The sequence below is a fragment of the Hoplias malabaricus genome, chromosome 3, assembly GCF_029633855.1.
Source record: "Hoplias malabaricus isolate fHopMal1 chromosome 3, fHopMal1.hap1, whole genome shotgun sequence".
NCBI lineage: Eukaryota > Metazoa > Chordata > Actinopteri > Characiformes > Erythrinidae > Hoplias > Hoplias malabaricus.
This window is the reverse complement of record NC_089802.1, coordinates 18,519,646-18,542,003: the sequence shown is the minus strand read 5'-3', so window position 1 is coordinate 18,542,003 and position 22,358 is coordinate 18,519,646. Positions and strand designations below refer to the sequence as shown.

General features: G+C 37.9%; 1 protein-coding gene across 4 annotated transcripts in view; it reads left to right on the top strand.

Annotated features, from left to right (window-relative positions):
* Positions 1-14,026, top strand: part of abcc3 (ATP-binding cassette, sub-family C (CFTR/MRP), member 3) — a 61,913-nt gene extending 47,887 nt beyond the window's left edge. For 2 of the 4 annotated variants that reach the window (XM_066665680.1, XM_066665683.1), the window contains 9 exons: positions 197-510; positions 5,067-5,266; positions 5,475-5,601; positions 6,310-6,411; positions 7,101-7,247; positions 9,864-10,022; positions 11,175-11,341; positions 11,428-11,622; positions 13,262-14,026. In XM_066665680.1, the coding sequence (XP_066521777.1) occupies positions 197-510; positions 5,067-5,266; positions 5,475-5,601; positions 6,310-6,411; positions 7,101-7,247; positions 9,864-10,022; positions 11,175-11,341; positions 11,428-11,622; positions 13,262-13,370 (1,520 nt within the window). In that variant the 3' untranslated portion in view covers positions 13,371-14,026. Of the gene's footprint in view, positions 1-196; positions 511-5,066; positions 5,267-5,474; positions 5,602-6,309; positions 6,412-7,100; positions 7,248-9,863; positions 10,023-11,174; positions 11,342-11,427; positions 11,623-13,261 lie in introns of those variants that run through there. The other 2 variants (XM_066665681.1, XM_066665682.1) reach the window with 2 other exon arrangements.
* Positions 14,027-22,358: the final 8,332 nt, after the last annotated feature.

Sequence of the window (22,358 nt, the reverse complement as noted above, 5' to 3'; positions counted from 1 at the left end):
AAAGAGGAAGAGCTTCAGAAATATGAACAGCACTTTCCAGTGTGACTTGCTATTGGTGCTGTTGACTGTGCCTGAGTATCTGTCTTTGTTTACCGGTCATTACTTCCAGATGTAGAGCAAGAGAGTGTTTGTGAGTGCAGGGATTAACACAACTTTTCCTGGTTGTCTTTCGCTTGTGCTGCCCCTTTCCTCACAGGTGTGCTGATTCTGGCCAACTGTTTACTGTGCCGGGCCTACAGTATGCTGAAGGCAGCCCACACCACCCACCTCATCATGCTCACCGCCATTTTGAGGGCACCGCAGGCCTTTTTTGAGGCCACTCCCTCAGGGCGCGTGTTGAACCGCTTCGGCAAAGACGTGGACACAATAGACTCTCTCATTCCAGACAATATTGATATCTGGATGCGCACTTTCTGGTACACAGTAAATGTGCTGCTCGTATGCTCTGCCCTCACCCCTATGTTCCTCATAGTCATAGTGCCGTTAATGCTGTTCTATTGGTGGGTCCAGGTAAATAGGAACAAGTCTGCTAACTCATTAATACAGCATGCTAACGTGTCATTGTTTGATTTTGTTTTGTTTTGATTTTTGATGTGTTGTATTTAGCTGCATTGCCACTGTAATAGTGTTTCTTATGGTTTGGTCATATGACTCCCTGCAAATTTAAGTTACAGTTGTTCTTTATCCAAGCTAAAACAGCAAGTACTGGAGCAAAAGATTACTAAAACCTGAAGATATTAGACCCTGAGGGCCAGATGTACTAAGACATTTACACCCTGGGAATTAGCCAAATAATGCCTCTGTTTGCGTCGTATTATACCATGAAATGTTGTACACACAACATTAAAACACATTTTACACATTGCATACATAGAAAAATCAAAAATGTGATTTTCTCCATACTTTTGCATTTGGGGGATTATTTAAAACTTGAGAGGATTCTGAGAAAAAAGAGTGGACATATGCAGCTCAGTACATCATTTTAGTGTCCAAATTCATGTGATTTTTTTTCTCTGCAAAAATCCTTAGTATGAATGAATTAATTTATTTAACAATAATATTATGACCACCTCCTTGTTTCTGCACTCACTGTCCATACTCTCAGCTCCACTGACCAGACAGGAGCAGTTTTTGTTTGGTGGACTATTCTCAGTCCAGGTGTGTCACTGAGGGCTTTAGAAAATCTAGCAGGACTGCTGTGTCTGATCCACTCAAACCATCACACCACCACCACGTCAGTATCACTGCAAATCATAACTGCTCTGGTCCTGTAGGGATTCTGACCATTGAAGAACAGGGTGAAAGTATGCACAGCAACAAATGGGCTATTCTCTGTGATTTTAGAATTACAAAAATGCTCCTGTCTGGTCAGTGGAGTGGAGAGAATAGGGCTGGACAATAATTCAATATCAATATACGTCACAATATAAAATTTGTTCAATAACTATGATTATGATTTTTAAACACATTTTCAATACTTTAATATACATTATTAACAGCATCTGTCACTGATTGTCTTTCATTACAGGGCACTGTCGTCAGTTCAGCACACTCAATTTATAACAGTTTAAAAATATTAATATTTACAAAGCTAATAGGTTTTTGTTTGATGGTGATGTCATGTTTTTGGAATATTTTCAGTGGATTATACATTGTTTATATTGATATCAGAATTATATCATATCGACCAAAATTAAGAAATATATCTAGCAGAGAATGGATTGTGAACAAGCAGGTGGTTGGGGTTGATCAGTGTATATCTCACACACACACACACACACACACACAAACACGCATACATACAACACCATTTTACACTGTCTTCTTGTGGTTGTAAATCTGGCCCTGAGTATCTTTAATTGTCTCAATTAATTTCACGTTTGGTGAGAATACCTGCAATGGAAATACATAAAGAACAGCTGTTTGTAGACTTAGTTTGCAGTGGCCTTAGATTCTCTAGACGAGGATTCATTTGCCATGTTTTTTCTGGTTTGATATGTTTTGTTTTCCCATGCTCTGGTTCATTCCATCAGTCAGACTTCCTTTTGAATCATGGCTTACATTGTTCCACTCTTAACACTGGGCTTTCACTGCCATTCTTACTAATAACTTAGCTAACTGACAGTGGGATTTTTCTTCCTCCGTTTAGCTTGTAAAACAACATCGCTCTTATCTGGAAGGCTATTGGTGCTAAAAGTTCAAAGGTTTGGGTGTAGTATCAGTCCTACATCAGCTTAGGGTCTTCTTGATTAAAAATGTTCTGGGTTTTAAAATGTATTTTTCAAGCTTTGCTTTACTGATTAAGATCTAAGCAGTTAGGCCACAGAAAACAGCGTAGCCAGCTGAACTTTAGCTAAACTGATCCTCTTATGTTGCATAATGAGATGGGAGTGTGGTTTGCTTATTGTAGATGGAGATGAAGTATGTTCTAAATATCCTTAGAATATGATCATATTGAATTGTGGCCTGAGTGTATTGTTACAACCCAATTACCAACACTTTTACACTACATTGACATAACTTATGCCACCATTATAGATTCTTTCTTTATCAAACAATGCCTTTGATTTGGCTTCAGCTTTGCATGGCGTTAAAACCCTCCAGCCTCCCTCTGTTTTTCTTTCTGGGGTTTATGAATCTCTCTTCAAATAGTTTGTTGAGTGTCCAAAACTTTGATATTCAAACCCCATTTCCAGAAAATTTGGGACACTCCCTTATAATGCCAAAGAAATAATACAAACAAAAAAAAAACAATATTGATATCCGTAATGTATTTATTTGCTTGAAATTTCATTCAGCAGATGAAAGGACAAAGAAAAGATCTTTAGTTTAATGGCAAACAGATAACACATTTAGTTATTGGTGCCTGCAACACACTTAAAAATTTGGGACAGGGGCATGTTTATCAGTGAGTCACATCACCTTTTTTATTATAATTTTTTTTTTACTTTTTAGGAATTGAAGATACTAATTGTTGCAAGTGTAAATTTTCCCTATTCGAGTCAAAAAGTGGACTCATCAGACCACAGAACCCATTTGTGCTGTATTTGCATCTATGTCAGTTGAATTCGGGCCCAGGGAACTCTCAAAAGTCTGCACAGAATTAATATATGGCATTCTCTTTGCATAATACACTTTTAAGCTGCATTTCTTGATGCAGCAGTAGTCTGTGTTAATTGACAGGGATTTTACAAAGTACATCTGAGCCCATGTGGCTGTGACATTTGCTGTAGCATGACAGTTTGTCAAAAGAGTACCGCCTGAGGGCTTGATGGTCATGCACATTCAGCAGTGGTTTCCACCCTTGGCCTTTACATACAGAGATTTTCCATGACTCCCTGAATCGACCTTTCAGTCTTATTTATTTATTTATTTATGTATGTATGTATTTATTTATTTATTTATTTATTTAGGCTTTACAATCAACACTGCACATTTATCCTCTGTCCCATCTTTCTTTTTTGAGTGTGCTGCTGCTGCAGGCACCATATTCTGTTGTTTTTAGGTTTTTCTTTTATTATTGTATTATTTTTTGCTTTTGTTTTTTTACAAAGTACAGTTAGGTTTGTCAGTTAAAAACGATTGTACATTTATCAGTTGAAACAAAAGATCAAGCAATTAAGTGTTCCTTTTCTGGAAATGGGTTTGTTTGTATCATTACATATATGGCATGTTGTTGAAATAGCTAGGTAATGAACAAATATTAAGAAAAGTCAAACACTGTACACTACAACATTTTGATAGTATACATTAGGGGTGGGGAACCTCCGGCCTACGGGTGACATAAAGCCCACTGCTCAGCCATAAATGACCTGGCAGATATTTCCTGGATTTTTATTGTTTATATCTTACAGCTTTAGAGCTTTATGCAAAACCATTTGTGTTTATGCAATTATCCAGTTTGCTGTGACAACCGTGACTGCCGTTTCATCCAAAGGCTGTGTCTAGGTCTAGTTTGCAAAAATGCTAAGCGAAGGAAAGAAAAATACGAGTGTCATGTCTTTAAAAAAAGAATGGCCCATGGAGTTCTTCGGCACTGAAATGAGAGGAAAATCAGTTTGCCTTAATTTGTAGAGGGACATTCGTTCTCAAGAGAAGCAATGTTAAAAGACATCTTAAAACAAACACGCAAATTATCCCACTCTTCATATATAGTGTTTATGAAAGAGTATAATGTCCTTATTAGCTGACTATATATAAAACATTGTTGCAGTTAGTGGTCCGCAACCATACATATTAATTTGGCCTCCAGTGGTATAAAGGGTCCCCACCCCTGATATTCATAGATTATATATTTATTATATTAAGATAATCATAGATAATGCTTAATTTAAATCACATGTAAATTAGATTTATTTCAGATCCTGTGTAATTCTGAAGATTTAGTCATGTAATTAAATATATAATGTATGCATTTAATGTTTAAAGCTCGGAATGGTGAAGATTCTAGAAACTGGATTAAAAACACTGACATATACAAAGACAATTAACATATTATGCAAAGTACACATTATAAAAGATCTCATACATGGACGCTTTGTCTTCCTAGTTGAACATTTGGCACTTCTAAAAATAATAATAATAATAAAAACATTTACAGGGTTTTTTTTGTTTGTTTGTTTTTTTTTTTACAGTGTGTGTCAAAACAAAAAAGACTAAACAACGGATCTCTGGGTTGTTTTTATTTGTTTTAAGTACCATTGGAACAAACCTGAAAACAAACATAGTTGATGTGCAATGACAGGTTTCAATGCTTAGAAACAAAGGCAGAATTGTACAATTCAATTAATCTGGAACATTTAAACGTTGTTTTTAAGGGTGTATCTGTTTAAGGGGCCACAGTAATACAAATAATGGGCATCTTACTAAATTTAATTTTGACTAAAACTGATCTAATTAAAAATTAAATGAAACAGTAATTCCTTTAAAGGCCCAGTTCAATCTGCTAGTGTTTTTAGAGTCTTCACCAGGCCGTACCTTGCTCTGTATGTGTCATTTCTACACTGTATTTAATCCCTTGTGGTTAAACGTCATGTTTGTCTCTTTTCCCCTGATATCCTCTGTAGAGATTTTATGTAGCCACTTCCCGGCAGCTAAAGAGACTGGAGTCGGTCAGTAGGTCCCCCATATACTCTCATTTTTCGGAGACCATCACTGGCACTAGCGTGATCCGTGCTTATGGGCGCAACAGTGCCTTTGTACTCATGAGTGATATGAAAGTGGATGAAAACCAAAAGAGTTACTACCCTGGTATTGTTTCCAACAGGTAGGTTTGGCCTCACTCACTCTTGGATGCATGATTGTCTGCAGATGTTAAGCCTCAGACTCTCCACATGTTCTCTGTACATGTGTTGTATATAAAAATACACTTCAGCAATGTCTTATTCAGAGGCACGAGTGGCCTTTGCTTCATTTAGCACTGACACAAAGGGGAAGGTTGTGGGGCCTTCATGATTGTGTTGTGATGAATTCAGGTGGCTGGGTGTCCGCATTGAGTTTATCGGAAACTGCATTGTTCTGTTTGCTGCTCTGTTTGCTGTGATTGGGAAGGAGTCGTTGAACCCGAGTTTGGTGGGGCTCTCTGTGTCTTATGCCCTGCAGGTAAGTAATGAACCAGTAATGCATGTATTGCATAATTTATTTCATCACTGGAACACATTCATGACTGTATTTGACTAACTATTTTTGACATTATATTTTAGAATCTAAACAAAATACTAAACATTCAGCAAATCACTGTGCATTATCTCAGTTCCACTGAACATACAGGAGCACTTTACTCACTGTAGACCATCTGTTGTTCTGTAAATATTTTTCTCTCTTTCACTTAATGATTAGAAGCCCATCATGGCACCAGAAATAAACTGGACATAGTGGACAGTGAATAGACACAGTGTTTAAAAACTCCAGCAGCACTACTGTGCCTGATCCACTCATACCAACAGTAATTGTCTGTAATTGTAGGTAGTCTTGTCAGGATAGCAATTTTATATTTATTTATTATTTTCATATTGTAGCAGAAATAAATGAGATAGACAGTACTATTGTCATTTTAAGACCATTGTATGCCACTGATATAATGATATATAGAAGCTTAATAATGGAATTGCACTACTTTAAAGAGCAAACCTATAGCCAAAATATGCTTAAGATAATTCCGCTAGCCTTTAAACTGATTAGCAGACCAACAAATATGATTCAAAATAACTTAAATTACAATTCCTTAACATTAGTCTACATTGAATGTGTTAATCTAGTAATCACACATTACTGGTTGGAAACATGGTGGCATCTTTTCTTTTTGTATAGGTCACTATGTCCCTGAACTGGATGGTGAGAATGACCTCTGACCTTGAAAGCAACATTGTTGCAGTAGAAAGAGTGAAGGAGTATTCAGAGACAACACCTGAGGTACAACTAGCATAGACACATAAACACAGTTACCAGACACAAAAATAAAAACTGGAGTAGGTAATTTTGTAGGATCAGTACACTAAAGGGTACATATTCGGTACCTTTAATTAGGGAAAATAATTGTACCTTCTTCTATTATAGTTGTAGATTTTGTGGTTTCATACACCCCATTTCATCTCTAGGATTAATAATATGTTCTTTAGTTTTACACACTTTTATAATGAAATCTTACAAATATTCACCTTCTGGAGAACAGAGCGTAATGTACCTTTAGGGAACACAACTAGATTTAAAACCACTGTTGTATCTTTGTATATTTACACTGATTTTACCTTTAGTGACAAATAATGTACCTCTACCGTACCATTTTTCTGAGAGTGTAGGTTTAACCAGTTCTATACAAAAAATTCAAAACGAAAACCAAAATGTCCCACTTTCAAACATCCATTTACCTCATATATATTATTTAGTTTAATTTAAGTCTGCATGGGACAGTTTTTTAATCCCCTCCCATTAGGATTCCTCCTGTTTTTTTTTTTATATATATATATATATATGCTTACACCCTTCAATTAAATATTATAAATATTCATCTATACAAACATACTCTGTATATACACATGATTTATGGGGTATTACGGTCTCCATTATCTCAATGATAAGATGTTACTGATGTATATGTGCAGGCACCATGGGAAGTGCCAGATAAGAAGCCCCATGATGACTGGCCTTCTGAGGGCAATGTGGAGTTTCTGGAATACAGCGTGCGATATCGAGAGGGACTGGACCTGGTGCTGAGAAACATTTCCCTCAAGGTCAAAGGAGGAGAGAAAGTAAGCAGGACCATATGAAACTTTCTCAGCTATTGCAGTTCTAGTGTAATGCAATGCTGTACAAGCCTGGTCCCAGAGATGTACCACATGGCAGAGTTTAGCTCCAGCCCTAATCTAATACAACTGATCCAGGTAATGAAAGCCTTTGAGAGACGGGTTATTAGACCCAGGTGTGTTGGATCAAAACTCTCCAGGGTGGTAGTTCTGTTGGACTGGACACCCATAATGTAGTATTTCTGTAGTACATCTTAGTACATCTCTATTCTTATTTTTCATTCCTAAACCCAAGATCAGTTTTTGTAAAATACCCATTTTATTTAATATTTGAACTGAACACATTAATATATGAAAGTGGGGACATGTCCCTCACACATTTTTAAAATAAACAAAAAATTGTTATATAATTTACATGTATATAAATGTGGCTTTCTAAAAAATGAATAGTTATTTTAGTCATTAAGTTTTAGTCTTTCCCAGAAGGGTATGAAACAATTAATTTATTATCTTTGAATATCTTAGACCCATATGAATCATAATCTTGAAACGGTGCCTGTTACAGCCTACAAATATCCACAAATGTGTTACGAAAACTGAGCTATGAATATTTAAATGGGTCTCACATTTAACAGTGGTGTGCAAGGCAAAGAAGGGGGTTTTTGCAGAATGTGGGTTGGAATTTCTCAAGCCAGAGACTGATGATAGGAAAAGTGTTGTTGAGTAACCTCAGTAGTGGGATCACCAATAAATGCAAGTTTACTGAGTGGAAGCATTTAGCTGCAGCAGTCAGTATTGTCAGTTCCACAAGCCACACTGTTTGAGAGGTGCAAAAGATTTGGACAGGTTTAAATGCTGAAGGTTAAAAGAAGACTTGCTTTGCAAAGGTAGAGTGTCTCCTCTCTATGCAGTAGCTATGTAGGGGGCAGATTGCCTCCCATCACATTATCCACGTGGATGCTGCACATTGGTGGTGTTTGAGGCACCTCCCTCCAAAAAATTGCAGTCATGTCTTACTTCCTTTCATGTCTCTGGTGCCCCCAGTGACCTTCAGTGGCTGCTGTGCATTCCAAACCCCTTAACAATCACAACATTTAAAAAGCTGCAAATTAGTTCAAACAAATAAATAGCATTATGTGTGAAAATCCAATGACATTACAAAAACCTGTTTAAAAAACCTATTCCTGAGGCACTGGTCTAGTTTATTGTACAACTGTGAAGAAACCATTAATGCTGAATGATATTTACAGGTTTTGGAGCAACATGCTGCATCCTGACAGCCGTAGTAAAAGGGTAGAGCTAAACTAGTCCAGACAGTTCACCAAAGGAAAACACTATAATGGAGATCCTGAGCTGTTGAGCAGCTGAAATTCTATAAGCAAGAATGGGAAAATGGTTTATTTTCAAAACTACAGCAGTTGGTTTCTTTAGTTTGCAAACGTTACAGAGGGTTCTCAAAAGAAAAGGTAGAACAACACAGTGGTAAACATGTCCCTGTCCCAATAAACGTTGCTGGCCTTAAATACAAAATGGGCATAAACCAATGATCTTTCTCAGTTTCAACATATAAAATTGTGCCTTTGTGCTATTTTGAGTTAAATATAGGGTTTAAATCAGCGGTCCCCAACCACCGGGTCGCGACCCGGTACCGGGCCGCACAGAACGTGTGATTTTTTTCTTTTTTTTAATTGATTATCAGTCTAAATGTTGATGTTTTATTTTGAAAAGTGACTTCTGTGCGGAATGACGCACAGATGCATACATGCGTAACCCATGGACGGCGAAAGAATGGATCCGCGACCCATTTGTAAACAAACTTGGTGAATGGAGCCTGTCCGTGCTAGAAGAGGATCAACTGCTGGACATTGCAAATGACGGTGGCCTTAAAAGTATGTTTCAAACAACAACTGTACCAGTGTTCTGGGTTAAAATCAAGGCAGAACAATCCTGAGATCGCCCAAAACGCATTGAAAGCCCTGCTTCCATTTCCAACCACCTATCTTTGTGAAGCAGGATTTTCTGCAGTGACCGCAACCAAATCGAAACTACGGAACACACTGAACGTACGGAACACACTTCGGATGTCACCGTCTCCCATTACCCCGAGATGGGACCGGCTCGTTGCAGAGAAACAAGCTCAAGGCTCTCACTAATTGACATTATTATTATTTGATTGATGTGTTCACCCTTTTATAGAGAAATGACCAGTATTGTCACTTGAATCAAGTTTAGTTTTTTATTATAATTATTTCTTATTAGAAAGGATTTTCGTTCTAAAATAAATATTTTCCTTTACAGAGATGTTGTTGATTATTAATTTATGAACAAAAGGTTGTTTATTGTGTGTTGATGTTTGCATTTGACATAAGACCACTGCGGATGATTTATTATTAAATTACGTCATTAACGATTATGAGCAAATGTAGGCCTGAGCATATGAAGGCCGGTCCGTGGTGCAAAAAATGTTGGGGACCGCTGGTTTAAATGATTTGAACATAATTAAATAGTTCTTAATTTATATTTTGCCCAGTGCCTCAACATTTTTGGCAATGGGGCTTGTATCAATGTTCACGCTTATATGAATATACCTCTAATATCAATGTAATGTGTGTTTGTCTACAGATTGGCATTGTGGGTAGGACTGGTGCAGGAAAGTCCTCTATGACCCTTTGCCTGTTTCGTCTGCTGGAGGCAGCTGGAGGGGAGATCACTATAGACGATGTGAAAATCAAAGAAATTGGCTTACATGACCTGAGATCCAAACTCACCATTATTCCTCAGGTCTGCATTGCCTTTAATATGCAATCTGTTTTAATTTAAGCACATTTCAGCATATTAATATCTCTCTCATGTGGGGTTTACGGTGTAAGCAAAAAAAGGAGAATAAGAATTCACACTGAATGCCATAAAGTATTTCAAGGTAGTGTTTTTTTTAAAGGAGTGAAGGGGGCCAAAGCACCTTTACACCCACAAAACAGCTGGAAACAGCTTGTTCTTCAGTGGCTAATTAGCTTGTTTGATTCCAAACACAACTGTGCTTAATTTGTTGTGAGCTTGCATCCAGATTGTTAACATTTTTGGTTCGTCTATTGTTTTCTTGTTCTTGACGGTGACCCTAATTCACTTTTTAACACGCTTTTCTTTTTTGTGCTAATTCACTTCTGACATTGAGGAAATGTGATTTGGCCTCATTTACCCCTCATAGTTGATCTCAGCATTTAAATCCTTAAGGAGTGTGACCAGCTACAAGAGCTTCTTTAAAGTACCATGAACACGAGTTATGTATTGCCACATTATCTGCCACATATTCTATTAGTGTGTATAGTATAACCCAAGCCAGACTAGCTTTCTTGTATTAAGACGTATGTATATTTCTACCCACTTAGCCCTTAGTAAGACAGCCTGGAAGAATAGCTGTAGTTGATGTGCATAAAAATGTTTAGAGCTGTAAAAGAATGCAAAATTTAAAGTTAACAGTTGTTAGTTTTTGATGTCAAGTAAAATGGGCTTTGGTCTTGAAGAGCAGCAGAATTTTTATATTTATGTTTGCAAAATATTAATATATCTCTTGTAAAGCACAGAACAGAGGACAGCAAAAGAGGACAACCTCCCAATTAATTAATTATTTAATGTACTGTACTCACTTACTAAATACTCTTTTTCTCATATTGTCGTTGTGCAAAGAAAAGCGTTTTGTGGATTTTTGTTTACTACATCATTTGAACACAAGCTTCATAGTCTGTGTCAAAATTTCAAGATGAATGGACCAATAAAAATGTTTCAAAATTACTTTTACATTGACTTCCACTGAAAATCAATGGGTTTTTTCCCATCTCCTATAATTTACTGTTTTGGAGATGCATGTGTTTCTTTGGACAGCGGAGGTATTTTTGGCACTCTGCATGTAATAAATGTGTGTGGTCTATTTTTTAGGAACCCGTCCTGTTCTCAGGAACTTTGAGGATGAATCTTGATCCCTTCAGTAGATACAGTGATGATGATATATGGAGTGCTGTCAGACAGTCTCACCTTCATAGGTTTATCAGCAATCACCCAGCTAAACTCAACCTGGAATGCGCAGAAGGAGGAGAAAACCTAAGGTATGAAAAATATATCCCATATTAAATTGCAATTTGCAGTTGCAATGCAGTTTTTTCTCTGCAAGCTAATTTACTGATGTATACAGCGTGGGACAGAGACAGCTCGTTTGTTTAGCCCGAGCCCTGCTGAGGAAGACTAGAATCCTCATCCTTGATGAAGCCACAGCGGCTATTGACCTAGAGACAGATGACCTCATCCAGTCAACCATTCGCACACAGTTTGAGGACTGTACTGTCTTCACCATAGCTCACCGACTGAACACCATCATGGATTACACAAGGTACAGAAAGACTAACTAAATTAAATTAAAGACTGACTAACTTAATTAAATAAATTGATGTGATTAAACAGATCTAATACTATTCAACATAGATATCTAATGTTCCTTAAAACAATACTTAATCAACCGAATTTTTATGTAAACATGATATATCCAATATCATGCAACATTACATGTTGTAGTCTACTGTGAAATTTAATACAAAATTTTTTTTGTGGAAAATGTAAGTACAACCCTAATATGTTAAATACGTAAAATCAGAATCAGGTGTCTCCGATTAGTTTCAAATGATTAGATCATAATAGTAGAGGATCTTGGAGTAAACAGCCTTATTTTTAATTCAGATACTTGTTAATTTACAAAGATACAGTTGTTTGGCTACAATACCAGAAAGCCATACTTTGGCAGGAACAACAAAGACAGCAGAGATCAGAAGAACCACATACGAACTGTAAAGTATGTTAATGGAAATGTTATTGTTTTGGGGCTGCTTTGCTGCCTCAGGGCCTGGCCAGTTTGTAGTAATAGAATCGACTGTGAATTCTCTTTCATACCAGAGAATGTGAGGCCATCTATCAAAAGGTTAAAGCTGAAGTAGCAGACCCTCCAATAGGATAATGATCCCAAACATGCAAGTAAATTCACCAAGGAATAGCCTGAAAGGAAGTAATTGATAGTTATGGAAATGCCAAGTCAAAGCCAAGTCTAAATCCCATCGCAATGCTGTGGGGGGATTTGAAATGGGCTGTACAAGCAAGAAACCCCTCAAACGCCTCACAGCCAAATTCTGCAAGGAGGACTGGTAGTATCTCCCAGTCTATGTCAAAGACATTCAGACATGAAGTTGTTTCTGCCAAAGCAGGCAATACCAGTTGTTAGATCCAGGGGTGTACTTAGTTTCACAGAATAAAATGGCATTTCTGTTCATTTTTTATTGTTTTGGGTATTTTCTTTTATCTGTGCAGCTATATAAATTTTATTTATACATAATGAAGATAAAATATTGATATGTCTGTCACATCCTGGCCCAGTCCTGTTTGTTTTCTCCGCCATGTGCTCTCTCAGCATATGGCCCTGTCTGTTATTGTCCATGTCCCCGCCCTTGTCCCACCTTTGTTCCGCCTCCTTGTCCTTAACACTCGTTATCTGTTTCAGGTGTGTCTCGTCTCTTCGTGTATTTAAGTTCCCTTGTGTCACTTCCTTTGATCGGTCATTTGTTTTGTGTTGTTACCTTCCCAGTCAAGTCGTTTCGTTCTTTCCAAGTCATGTCGTTTTGTTTCCTGTTCAAGTGTTTTAGCAAGTGCGTTCGCCTCCGTCAATCTTCTGAATTTTCCACATCACTGTTGGTAGGAAGATATACAGAACATGTAAATCTATATTCAGCAGTATTAGCATTGTTAGAATAGTAACAGATCTGTCAAGAAATGCTGAACACAGGGAAGCTAAAATAGTATGATTTTAACCATATTAAAAGATACTCAAAAATCCTCTATTGCTATGACTTGACCTGGGATAACCCCTGTCGATTTCACAAATGCATATGCTGTTTAATCAGGTGATCCAGGTGTAAGCAGACCTGTGTTCCTTCAACACTTTTTACTTTTTAGTTTTTAATCCACCTTGCTTGTCTTGTTCACAGAATTCTCGTGTTGGACAAGGGAGAGATCGCAGAGTTTGACACACCAGTGAAACTTATTGCACAGAAAGGAATATTCTATGGTATGGCTAAGGATGCAGGTTTGGCGTGAGCCTCCAATGCTGTATAAATTCAACAGTGCCTTCATACATTAAGTGATATAGAGCCAGTGAATGTATCTTTGTTTATTACTCTGAAAGCTGTATCCAGGACCTGTAGTTTTTTTTTTTTTTTTTTTTTTTTTTTTTTTTTTTTTGCATTATTTGTTTTTCTATAAACTGCATTGCCACTGTTACTTCACAATGAACCCGACTATTTTTGTACTGTATTATTTAAGTTACTATTTGAGGCTGTTTAATAGGGAAGATTACTGCTGAAATAAATGTCTGATTCCATTTTGTAAATCACATGTGCAAAGACATGAATTCTGTTATCAAACTGGACTGTACTACTTTATAAGTGTATGTATTTCTCACTGCAAATAAGGGAACCGCGTAGCACCTGACGCATTTTACAAACCCCGCTTCTGGAAAAAAAACTGGGACATATTGTAAAATGCAAAAAAGACAACAGTCTGTGATTTGTTAATTCTCTTCAAGCTTTATTTAACTGACCAATGTACAATGAAAAAGATTCCAGTGTTTTCACTGACCAACTTGATTGTATTTTTATATATAAAATTGAAATAAACTTTCAAGAGAATTAACAAATCACTGATTGTTTTTTTTACTTAGATTTTTACCACACATTTGCACGTGATTCTACACCTACACCTAAAAAATCTGCATTGAGTTTGTATTTTTTATACATATTTCATTTGTAAACAGATACAATAATAACATATTTTATCAAACATTATGAATACTTGAAAATTGAGTGTATTAACAAAAATCTGACTACTCACAGTTGTTTCTCATACTGTACGCCACTAGATGATAAATGGCATTAACTTTTAATGTTCTGCCAGTGATTTAGTGGCCAGTCAGTGCGTTTATGACATGACCGTGTCTTTAATCGAACCTCTTTGGATTTTAAAGCTGTCAGCATTGAGTCCTGACCTGAAAACCAAGACACGTTCAAAGGAGGAGAGATATATGAAGCTATGGATCATATAGAGACAGATAAAACACAGAGGGAGTTGCAGCCCAACGGGAGCCATTCCAATCACAGTGGACGCAGCTGTCTTAGCTGCTCAGCATTCTTAGCCTCAGTCACCTCAAATACCTTTCGAGTCCCTGCTGTGTAAAATAAAGGCTGTAATATAAAATACAGGGCAAAGTGAAAGCAAGGCAAAGTCAATGGGAGCTTCAGCAGCAATTACCATGTGATTGTTATCAAACCATTTATCAGAAACTTTTCAGAGAGGACATTTGGGATTGATTTATTTTATTTGAATACTTTCTTTAATTTTTAGTTTAATCTAAAGAATGTTTGCAATGAACTACAAGGAAAACAGCATGTCCAAAAAGTGTCCACTCCTTGCCTCAATTGTAGTTTTAATCATTTCTGAGGCTTTAATTTTGCAAAGAAATCTACAGGGGGATCTTTTCCTTCTCTCACTCCCAAGTCTTGTTTGATTAAGTTTTCTTAAACCAGGTGCTCACTAAAAGCTGGAATTGAAATAAAAGAAGGGTGGTTTCAGATCCTTTGCATAGTGTTGTGCGCTAGTGTCGAATGAAAACAAGCCGTGCAGGAATACAGTGGGAAAGTGGCTACGTGACAAACTTGCTGCTTTTCTTTCACAGTAATACTTCTATTTACCATCTCTGTGAAAAAAATCAATTTAGTGAAAACATCCATTTCATGTGTCAAACCTTTCATTAAGTAAATTGCCCAACTGAACGGCATGGACCACAACATTCCTGACATGTACTTCCCTGCTATTTTTACCTGTCAAATCCAGCTTAGTCATGAAACTGCTCTTCTAGACCTGGATGATGAAGAATATTTTAAGCTCCACTGACTTGTGTTTCCCAGAGGGTCCCAATCATTGGAAGTGTTAAAGAGAGCCCTAACAGAATATCAGATTATCCCTTCAGGGCCCAGGACAAGACACTTCATGTTCTGTGGTAGAGTGCTTGGATCAGAGCGGGGGAGCTGTGGTTTCTCTCATTTTCTTAATTAGCGTAGGTGGTACTTTAGAAGGACTCCTGGGCCGGCCCACCATGCCTCTGACAGATGATGGACCTGAATGAATGAATAAGCCCAAATTGACAGGATGTGTATGAACATCACACCCCGGGCCAAACCACATGAAATATGGCTGAGTTTGGCTGCTGCCCCTGCTTTCCTTCCTGGATCACTGCATGCAGCTGGCAATGGGGAAGAGCAAAGGGAGAAGTGACAAAGCAAGATTACTCAGACAAACAGAACAAAGCCAGCATTTGTTACTGAAGTGTGGTCCTTCTCTGTGTTTCCACATATAGACGCCGGTGGACGTGAAAGTTTTCATAACAGCTCTGACTAAAAGCTGGCTTTCTGCCGTGTTTTATGAACAAAACAGCCTAAAGCTTGAAACTCCCTCCAGACGTCTGCCTAGGTGTCAGGACTCTGACATATGGGCACTTTCAGAAAGCAGTTAGTGTTTACACGCAGGTCATGATGAAAGCTGGGCAGTCTACAAGCAGATTGAGCAAAGCTCTCTTGTAAACAAACACTTGAACTTGGAACTATTTTGAAAAAAATAAATAAATCATGGTTTAAAGGACTGGTCCATGCCACTTTTCCTAGGGCCATGCATGGATAAAAAACTCCTGTAACCATGAGATGTATAGTCAAATTATTAGTTCAATTCTTTTAAATATATAGTTGAATGTTTGAAAGGCTGACTAACCTGAACCAAATATTTCTCTTTAAATCAGCTATTTTTATGTTTATCAATAAATAGCAAATGGCTGCCAACTTATTTCCTGTTTATTGTCAATGTGTAAATAATCAGTTACCGTAAGGTGCTTCATCCAACAAAATAATATAGAAATCATGCACTGAATTTCTGCACAGCTGTGATCTACACATTGACACAATTATTCAAAGATAATCTTGGCTGTTTTTTTAGCTACAACAATATGCCAATGTGATTTGTGATGTTGCTTTTATACAGCAGCTCTACAAGCACCATTTATTAGTTCACGGTAATAAGCTAAAATAAATTTTATTTTTGCTGGTTTATTTAATTATCTAGTCTCTGTCCACACAAATATTTCTTTAACTGGACTGTTGCCAAGTGGCACATAAACATCTTCCTGCACACTAACTTACTACTTTGTGTAAGTTTACGTTACCACAGGCAGGCGATATAGATGATTCTGGAAAACTGCTGTTCCCACAGCAAAACAAACTACCCAAACTATTTGTGTTCATTCAGATGCTCCAGGTCTTTTTAAGGTGGAATGGTTTATTTGAGTAGAAACTATATAAAATAGAAATTATATATATTGGGTAAAAATTGTGGGCATCACCATTAAACCTTCCCGAAGCCCAGTTTAGCTGCTGATGCTGTAGAACTCCGCTTTTAAAATCGCTCTGGTGTGATATTGCATAATTAATGGTTAAACACCCCTCTAAAGCAGAATGATACTTGTACAGTTACAGTCCCACTGCTCTTACACTAAATCAGCAGTCATGCAATATATCTTTATGAAACTATTCACTGGCAATCTTCTTTCATGTTGTGTTGCCAGGGAGCCTGTACTGTACGACTGAAGTTGACTGGAAATGTCAGAGTGTTTTTGTTGGCCATTGAACCAGATTTGATGAGCCAAGTACATGAGTGGATTAACCAAAAGCTGACCTCGTCTGAATGCTCAATTTCACTGTCATTGTCCCATATTTCCCTCTGCTTCTTGCAACTTTAAATCAGCACCTTTTTTTAATCATAGTTATGGTTAGTGCCCAACAACAAGCAAAGAAGAACATTATAAATAATCATTAAGCAAGCATTCAGCTCAGTGCAGTCATTCAACAAACCTGAGACTTTACAAATTCATTTTTGTCTTTATTTTTTTTTTTATTTATTTTTTTTTTTTTCAACCAGAAATCTTAGCATGAACTTTTTCAATGAAACCCATGAGGTGAAGAGTCTGCTATTAGACCTAGAGAGCTGGCATGACTCTAAAGCTAAACTTTCAAGTTTAAAATTACACTCAATTTCAAAGACTTTGTTTACAAGGAACAGACAGGTACCAATTATTTGAATATTGCTTTGAACGTCTTGCTGTTTATTATACCTGAGAGTTCCAGAAATAATAGGCCGCTTCTTGTCTAGCAATTCTTGGCCTTGGGCTGCATCCGTCTTCACTACAAGCTGGTGTATTGACAACAGTTTATTAATTTTAGCTCCGAATGAAACATCTCATTCAACAAATAGCTGATGTGCTGCCACTGGGAAGGGCAGATGAGGTGAGAGATAGGAAAGAATGCAGTGTGCACAGCTACTCCTTAAGTAATCAATCATGAGCTGAAATGTCTAGCTTGATGCTTCAGTATGTTCTAAATGTGCCAACAGTTAGATTCTGAGCCATTAAGGAGTCTGATCCTGGCCTCAGGCTGCGCTGTCCTCATCTTGGAGCTTCTCCAGCCTGAGACGCTTGACTGCAGACATCTAGCGTCGTTTGTCTCAGATCTTTCAGAGGAGACGTTGAAATGTTATTAGAGCGCTGATGCGTTTCAAAGCGGGAGCCTGATGTGTTTTGATATCCTTGAGATGATGAACGCTCATGAGAGCTAACTGCAACTCCAGATCCAAGGAGACCTGAGTGGCTATTCTTGCAGAACATAGAGGGAGAATGCCCAGGCATCAACTGGACTTTGCCACTGGGCTGTGGAGCTATTGGATGGTGTGCTCTGGAATGATGGAGCACCGTTCAATACCCTTGAGATGAGTTGGAGTGATGTTTATGATCCAGAAATAACAATACGACATCAGTTACCAAACGTCACTGGACTAGGAGTCATTGTTCGTTCTCTCAGCTCCACTGATCAAACAGGAGCACTTTGTAGTTCTAAAATTACAGCCTGTAGTCCACCTGTTTCTCTGCATACTTTCTTATCCCCATTTCACCCTGTTCTTCAATGGTTAGAACCCCAAGCTCATAAGAGGAGGAGGTATGATTTGTGCAGTGAATCCTTCTCAGCTCTGCAGTGACACTGATGTGATGGTGGTGGTGTTGCGCTGGTACGAGTGGATCAGACACAGCAGTGCTGCTTCAGATTTTAAACACTTTGTCCACTGTTAGACACACCTACCTCATTGGTCCACCTTGTAAAGTCGGAGACAGTAGCTCATCTGTTGTGTAATTATGTAATTGTTGGCCTACCTTGTCTGAGGTGTTGTATGTAAGCCCCAGCCTCCTGACATTGGTCCCCCACATATTTACACCCTTGTAAAGGTCAGTGTTCACCCTGCCAAACTGACCTATTTAGAATCGAAAGGAATGTCAGCATACTTTGTTCAAAAACAGGCAACAAAATGAGCTTACGATATGCAGTTGTAATAGCGTCTTTCCTTGTCCTCATTTGACACCCTTGACAGATGTGTAGACTGCGAGTTGTTTTTCTCTGAGAGGGTATTCGAGGACAAAGAGTTTCCAAGAATTATATAAATCTCCTCAATTCGTTAACTGGAAAGTTAATCCGTGGCACAAAAACAGGCACTGTAAAAGTGCACCTATACTGTGTGAGGAGGGGTAACACGAGGTGAAGCTCCACAAGAGTGAGCCGGCGTTCAAAGCTTTCCTGAAGTTCATTAGGCAAGGCTTCTTAAAGAAGGAACGTCGTTCCAAGTATGTGTATTTCATCATAGGTGAAGGTGTTCTTTCTCTGACTGAACCCCGACCTCCCTGATGGCAATTAAGCTACAGTCCTGTGAAAGTGATTAACTCTGTTTATGTGCTCGCTGTAAGCTCCTAAACTCTGCCTGAGGAGATGAAGGAACCTATACAAGCCAGTCCAGACCAAACAACGGCTGCTGAAGCTGACTCTGACAATTAAGCTGCTTACAATAATTTAAAAAACAATGAAAAGTAGACGGTGCGTCCAAATGTTTATTCAGAGCTCTGCAGTGGACACAGATGTTCAACAGCGAACAAACAGTGTGTATCATCTTGAAAAAAATTTGGCCAAAGAGTGTGAATATGTACAAATTCACATCAATCAGCCAAAATATTAGAGTCACCTTGTTTCTACAATCATAGTCCATATATCAGCGCCACTAGGTGCACTTTGTAGTTCTATAATTTCAGAATCTAGTTTACCATTTGCTATGCCTTTTGTTGGCAGGGCCCTTTTCCTTGTTCTTAATTGCTCATGACCATCTCACAGAACCCCTTCAATCACTGCTTGATTGAGCACCAAAAATATCCAGCCAACAGCATCTTCTAGAAAGCATCCTGTGTTCACTGAAGAAGGACTAGAAGATGACCAACACAAACTGTGCAGCAACTGATGAGCTATTGTCTCTGACTTTACATTTACAAGGTGGACCAACAAAGCAGGGCTGTCTAACAGAGTGGACAGTGAGTGGACACAGTGTTTAAAAACTTGAGCAGTACTGCTGTGTTTGATCCACTCATGCCAACACAACACAATCTATCACAACCCCACCACGTCAGTGCCACTGCAGCACTGAGAAAGATAGACCACCCAAATCATACCTGCTCTGTGGGGTCCTGTGGGGATAATGACTTAGGTAGGCAGAGCAACAGAGGGACTAGTTTTTAAAAGTAGAACCACAAAGTGCTCCTGTATGGTCAGTGGAACTGATAAAATGGACAGTGAGTGTACAAACAATGTCTTTTTTTTTAATGTTTTGGCTGATTGGTGTATGATGAATCTGACTGGAGTAATTGTAACCAATGGAGGAATTAAAGGAAGATTAGTTGTGAAATCAGTAACAAGTGATATCTGAGGGTTAACAAAAGACAGGGCAGATATTAATGATTAGGGGGGCTAAGATATAACCAGTGGGGTCTGGAGTAATTGCCTCATAGCAGCAAATTTCTTTGATGAGGTACAGATTAAGCAAAGCCACAAAAAGCTAAGACAACTTTAGTTCTATCTCAAGAAAGAGCTGTAGAGCTGCTGATTGGCTAAATACATGTGGCGACCAATGAAAAGCGCGTTCTTTGTTTTGGAGCCGTGCAGAATCTGCCCCTAAAAGAGAGAAAGAGAGAGCTGTGTGTTTTTGTTTCTAACATAAATGTGTGACCTCAAAAATACGTAACAAAACACGTCTCATATTGATTCAAAACTGAACGCATCTTTTAGTGTCCAAATACGGGACAATTCTGTAGTTTACGGGCTGGTTCTGTCAAGAAAGCAATACAGACCGTTGTTGACAGAGAACCGTTGTTGAAAACGATGGAATTCCGGGTCTAACTATTTGGCAAGACACGTCTTTGTCATTCTTATTCATGTGCTTTAACTGCTTTTTAATGATTCTAATGATCCATTTAATAATGTACAAATACTAAGATTTGGAGTATACTAAATAAATTAATTTAGCACTGATCCAAAGCACACTGCAGTTTAATGCACTAAATGAGTGTATCTGGCTTTGCCCTCTGCTACAGTATGTTACAGTTAAATACCTATAAACTAGGTTTTAAAATAAATAATGTTACAACTGATTGATGTGTATATATTCACACTATGTGGCCTGAAGTGTGTGGACCGCTGTCATTTTACTGTAGGTAGTGAGTAAACCTGAATGATTTGCCTTCATGCAGACTTCACAACAGACTTTACAGCTGTTATCCACTTCTGTCTCAGTAGACACCAAAACTGTCCTCATCAGATAAACATAAGCTACAGCACTCATCTTTGAGAGACAGGAGAAAATCAGACTCCACTCTCAGATCAGGTCAGACCAAATGAATGAATGAATGAATGAATGTGCACGATCATTGTACATTTTACAATAAAATGTGTCTTCTGATTTTGTCCTTCCTTCCACTGTGAAAAGATGACTCAACACAAAGGGTCTAAAAGGATGTGTAACTGTTAAGCAGTCATTCCTGAGAGAAAAAGTAAATGAATTTGGAACAAATCAGGACAACTGGGCATCTGGATGTGGCATAAGGTACTGTGGATGGTTGTGTGGCTACATTTTTATTTAAGATTCATTGGGTTCCTTGAAAAGCAGACAAAGCATATTCTAAAGAAAGAGAAATGAAGCAAAGGATGGACGCACTGAATACAGAGTACACTGTGTTATTATATCAGGAGTATATTTACCAGTTGAGCCTCTGTATATATTCCTGTGCCAATTCTAAAAATGGGTAATTGACAATGTTGTTGGGCCATCTATAAATTGTAAAGGAACAAGAAGCATTTCTCCAAAGCAGATGCTATGCTTCAACGAAATGTACACAATCAGGTTTAATGCCATTCAACTCTGTGTCAAATGATGCTGTGCAGCTGTTGATTTGTATCTACTCAGATCCAGAGGAGTGTGCTTGTACTATTCGTACTTTGCAACAATTTCTTTGGAATGTGAAATGTGTTTTCTATTTTCAACCTTTGCACCATGTGCTCAGGTTCTGCCACAACACTAAGAAGATTAAATAACCTCCTTATCAGAGAGCTGTAGAATCGGAGACCTGCGCCAACTCCTTTGTCAGAACCTTTCTGTCTCAAATGTTTATTTCCATTTATTTCAATCTATTAAAATAAACTATGTTTCCTATGGGTCACATATAATACCTTTCTTCTCTATCACCATAGTAGCAGTAAGTATCTAACTGTAGCTACAGGAACAGTGGGTATTCTGAGTGTGTTCAATGTAGATTGTGACCAGTGCACTTATTTAGCACATTAAATTGGCAATATGCTTTGGATCAGTGCTTAATTCATGTATTAAAAATACGTTTTTTTATAATAGTATGATTGTATATTACTGGTGATTAATTAGATCACAATAGTTAGAATCATTAATAAGCATTTATAGCACTCGAATAAGAAGGACAACAATGGCATATCTTGCCAAATAGTGATCTCAAGTCCATTTCTGCTGTTAACCCTCAGATCTCACTGGTTACTGATCTCATGACAGATCTTCTTTTACCTTCTCCATTGGTTACAAATACATCAGATTCATCATACA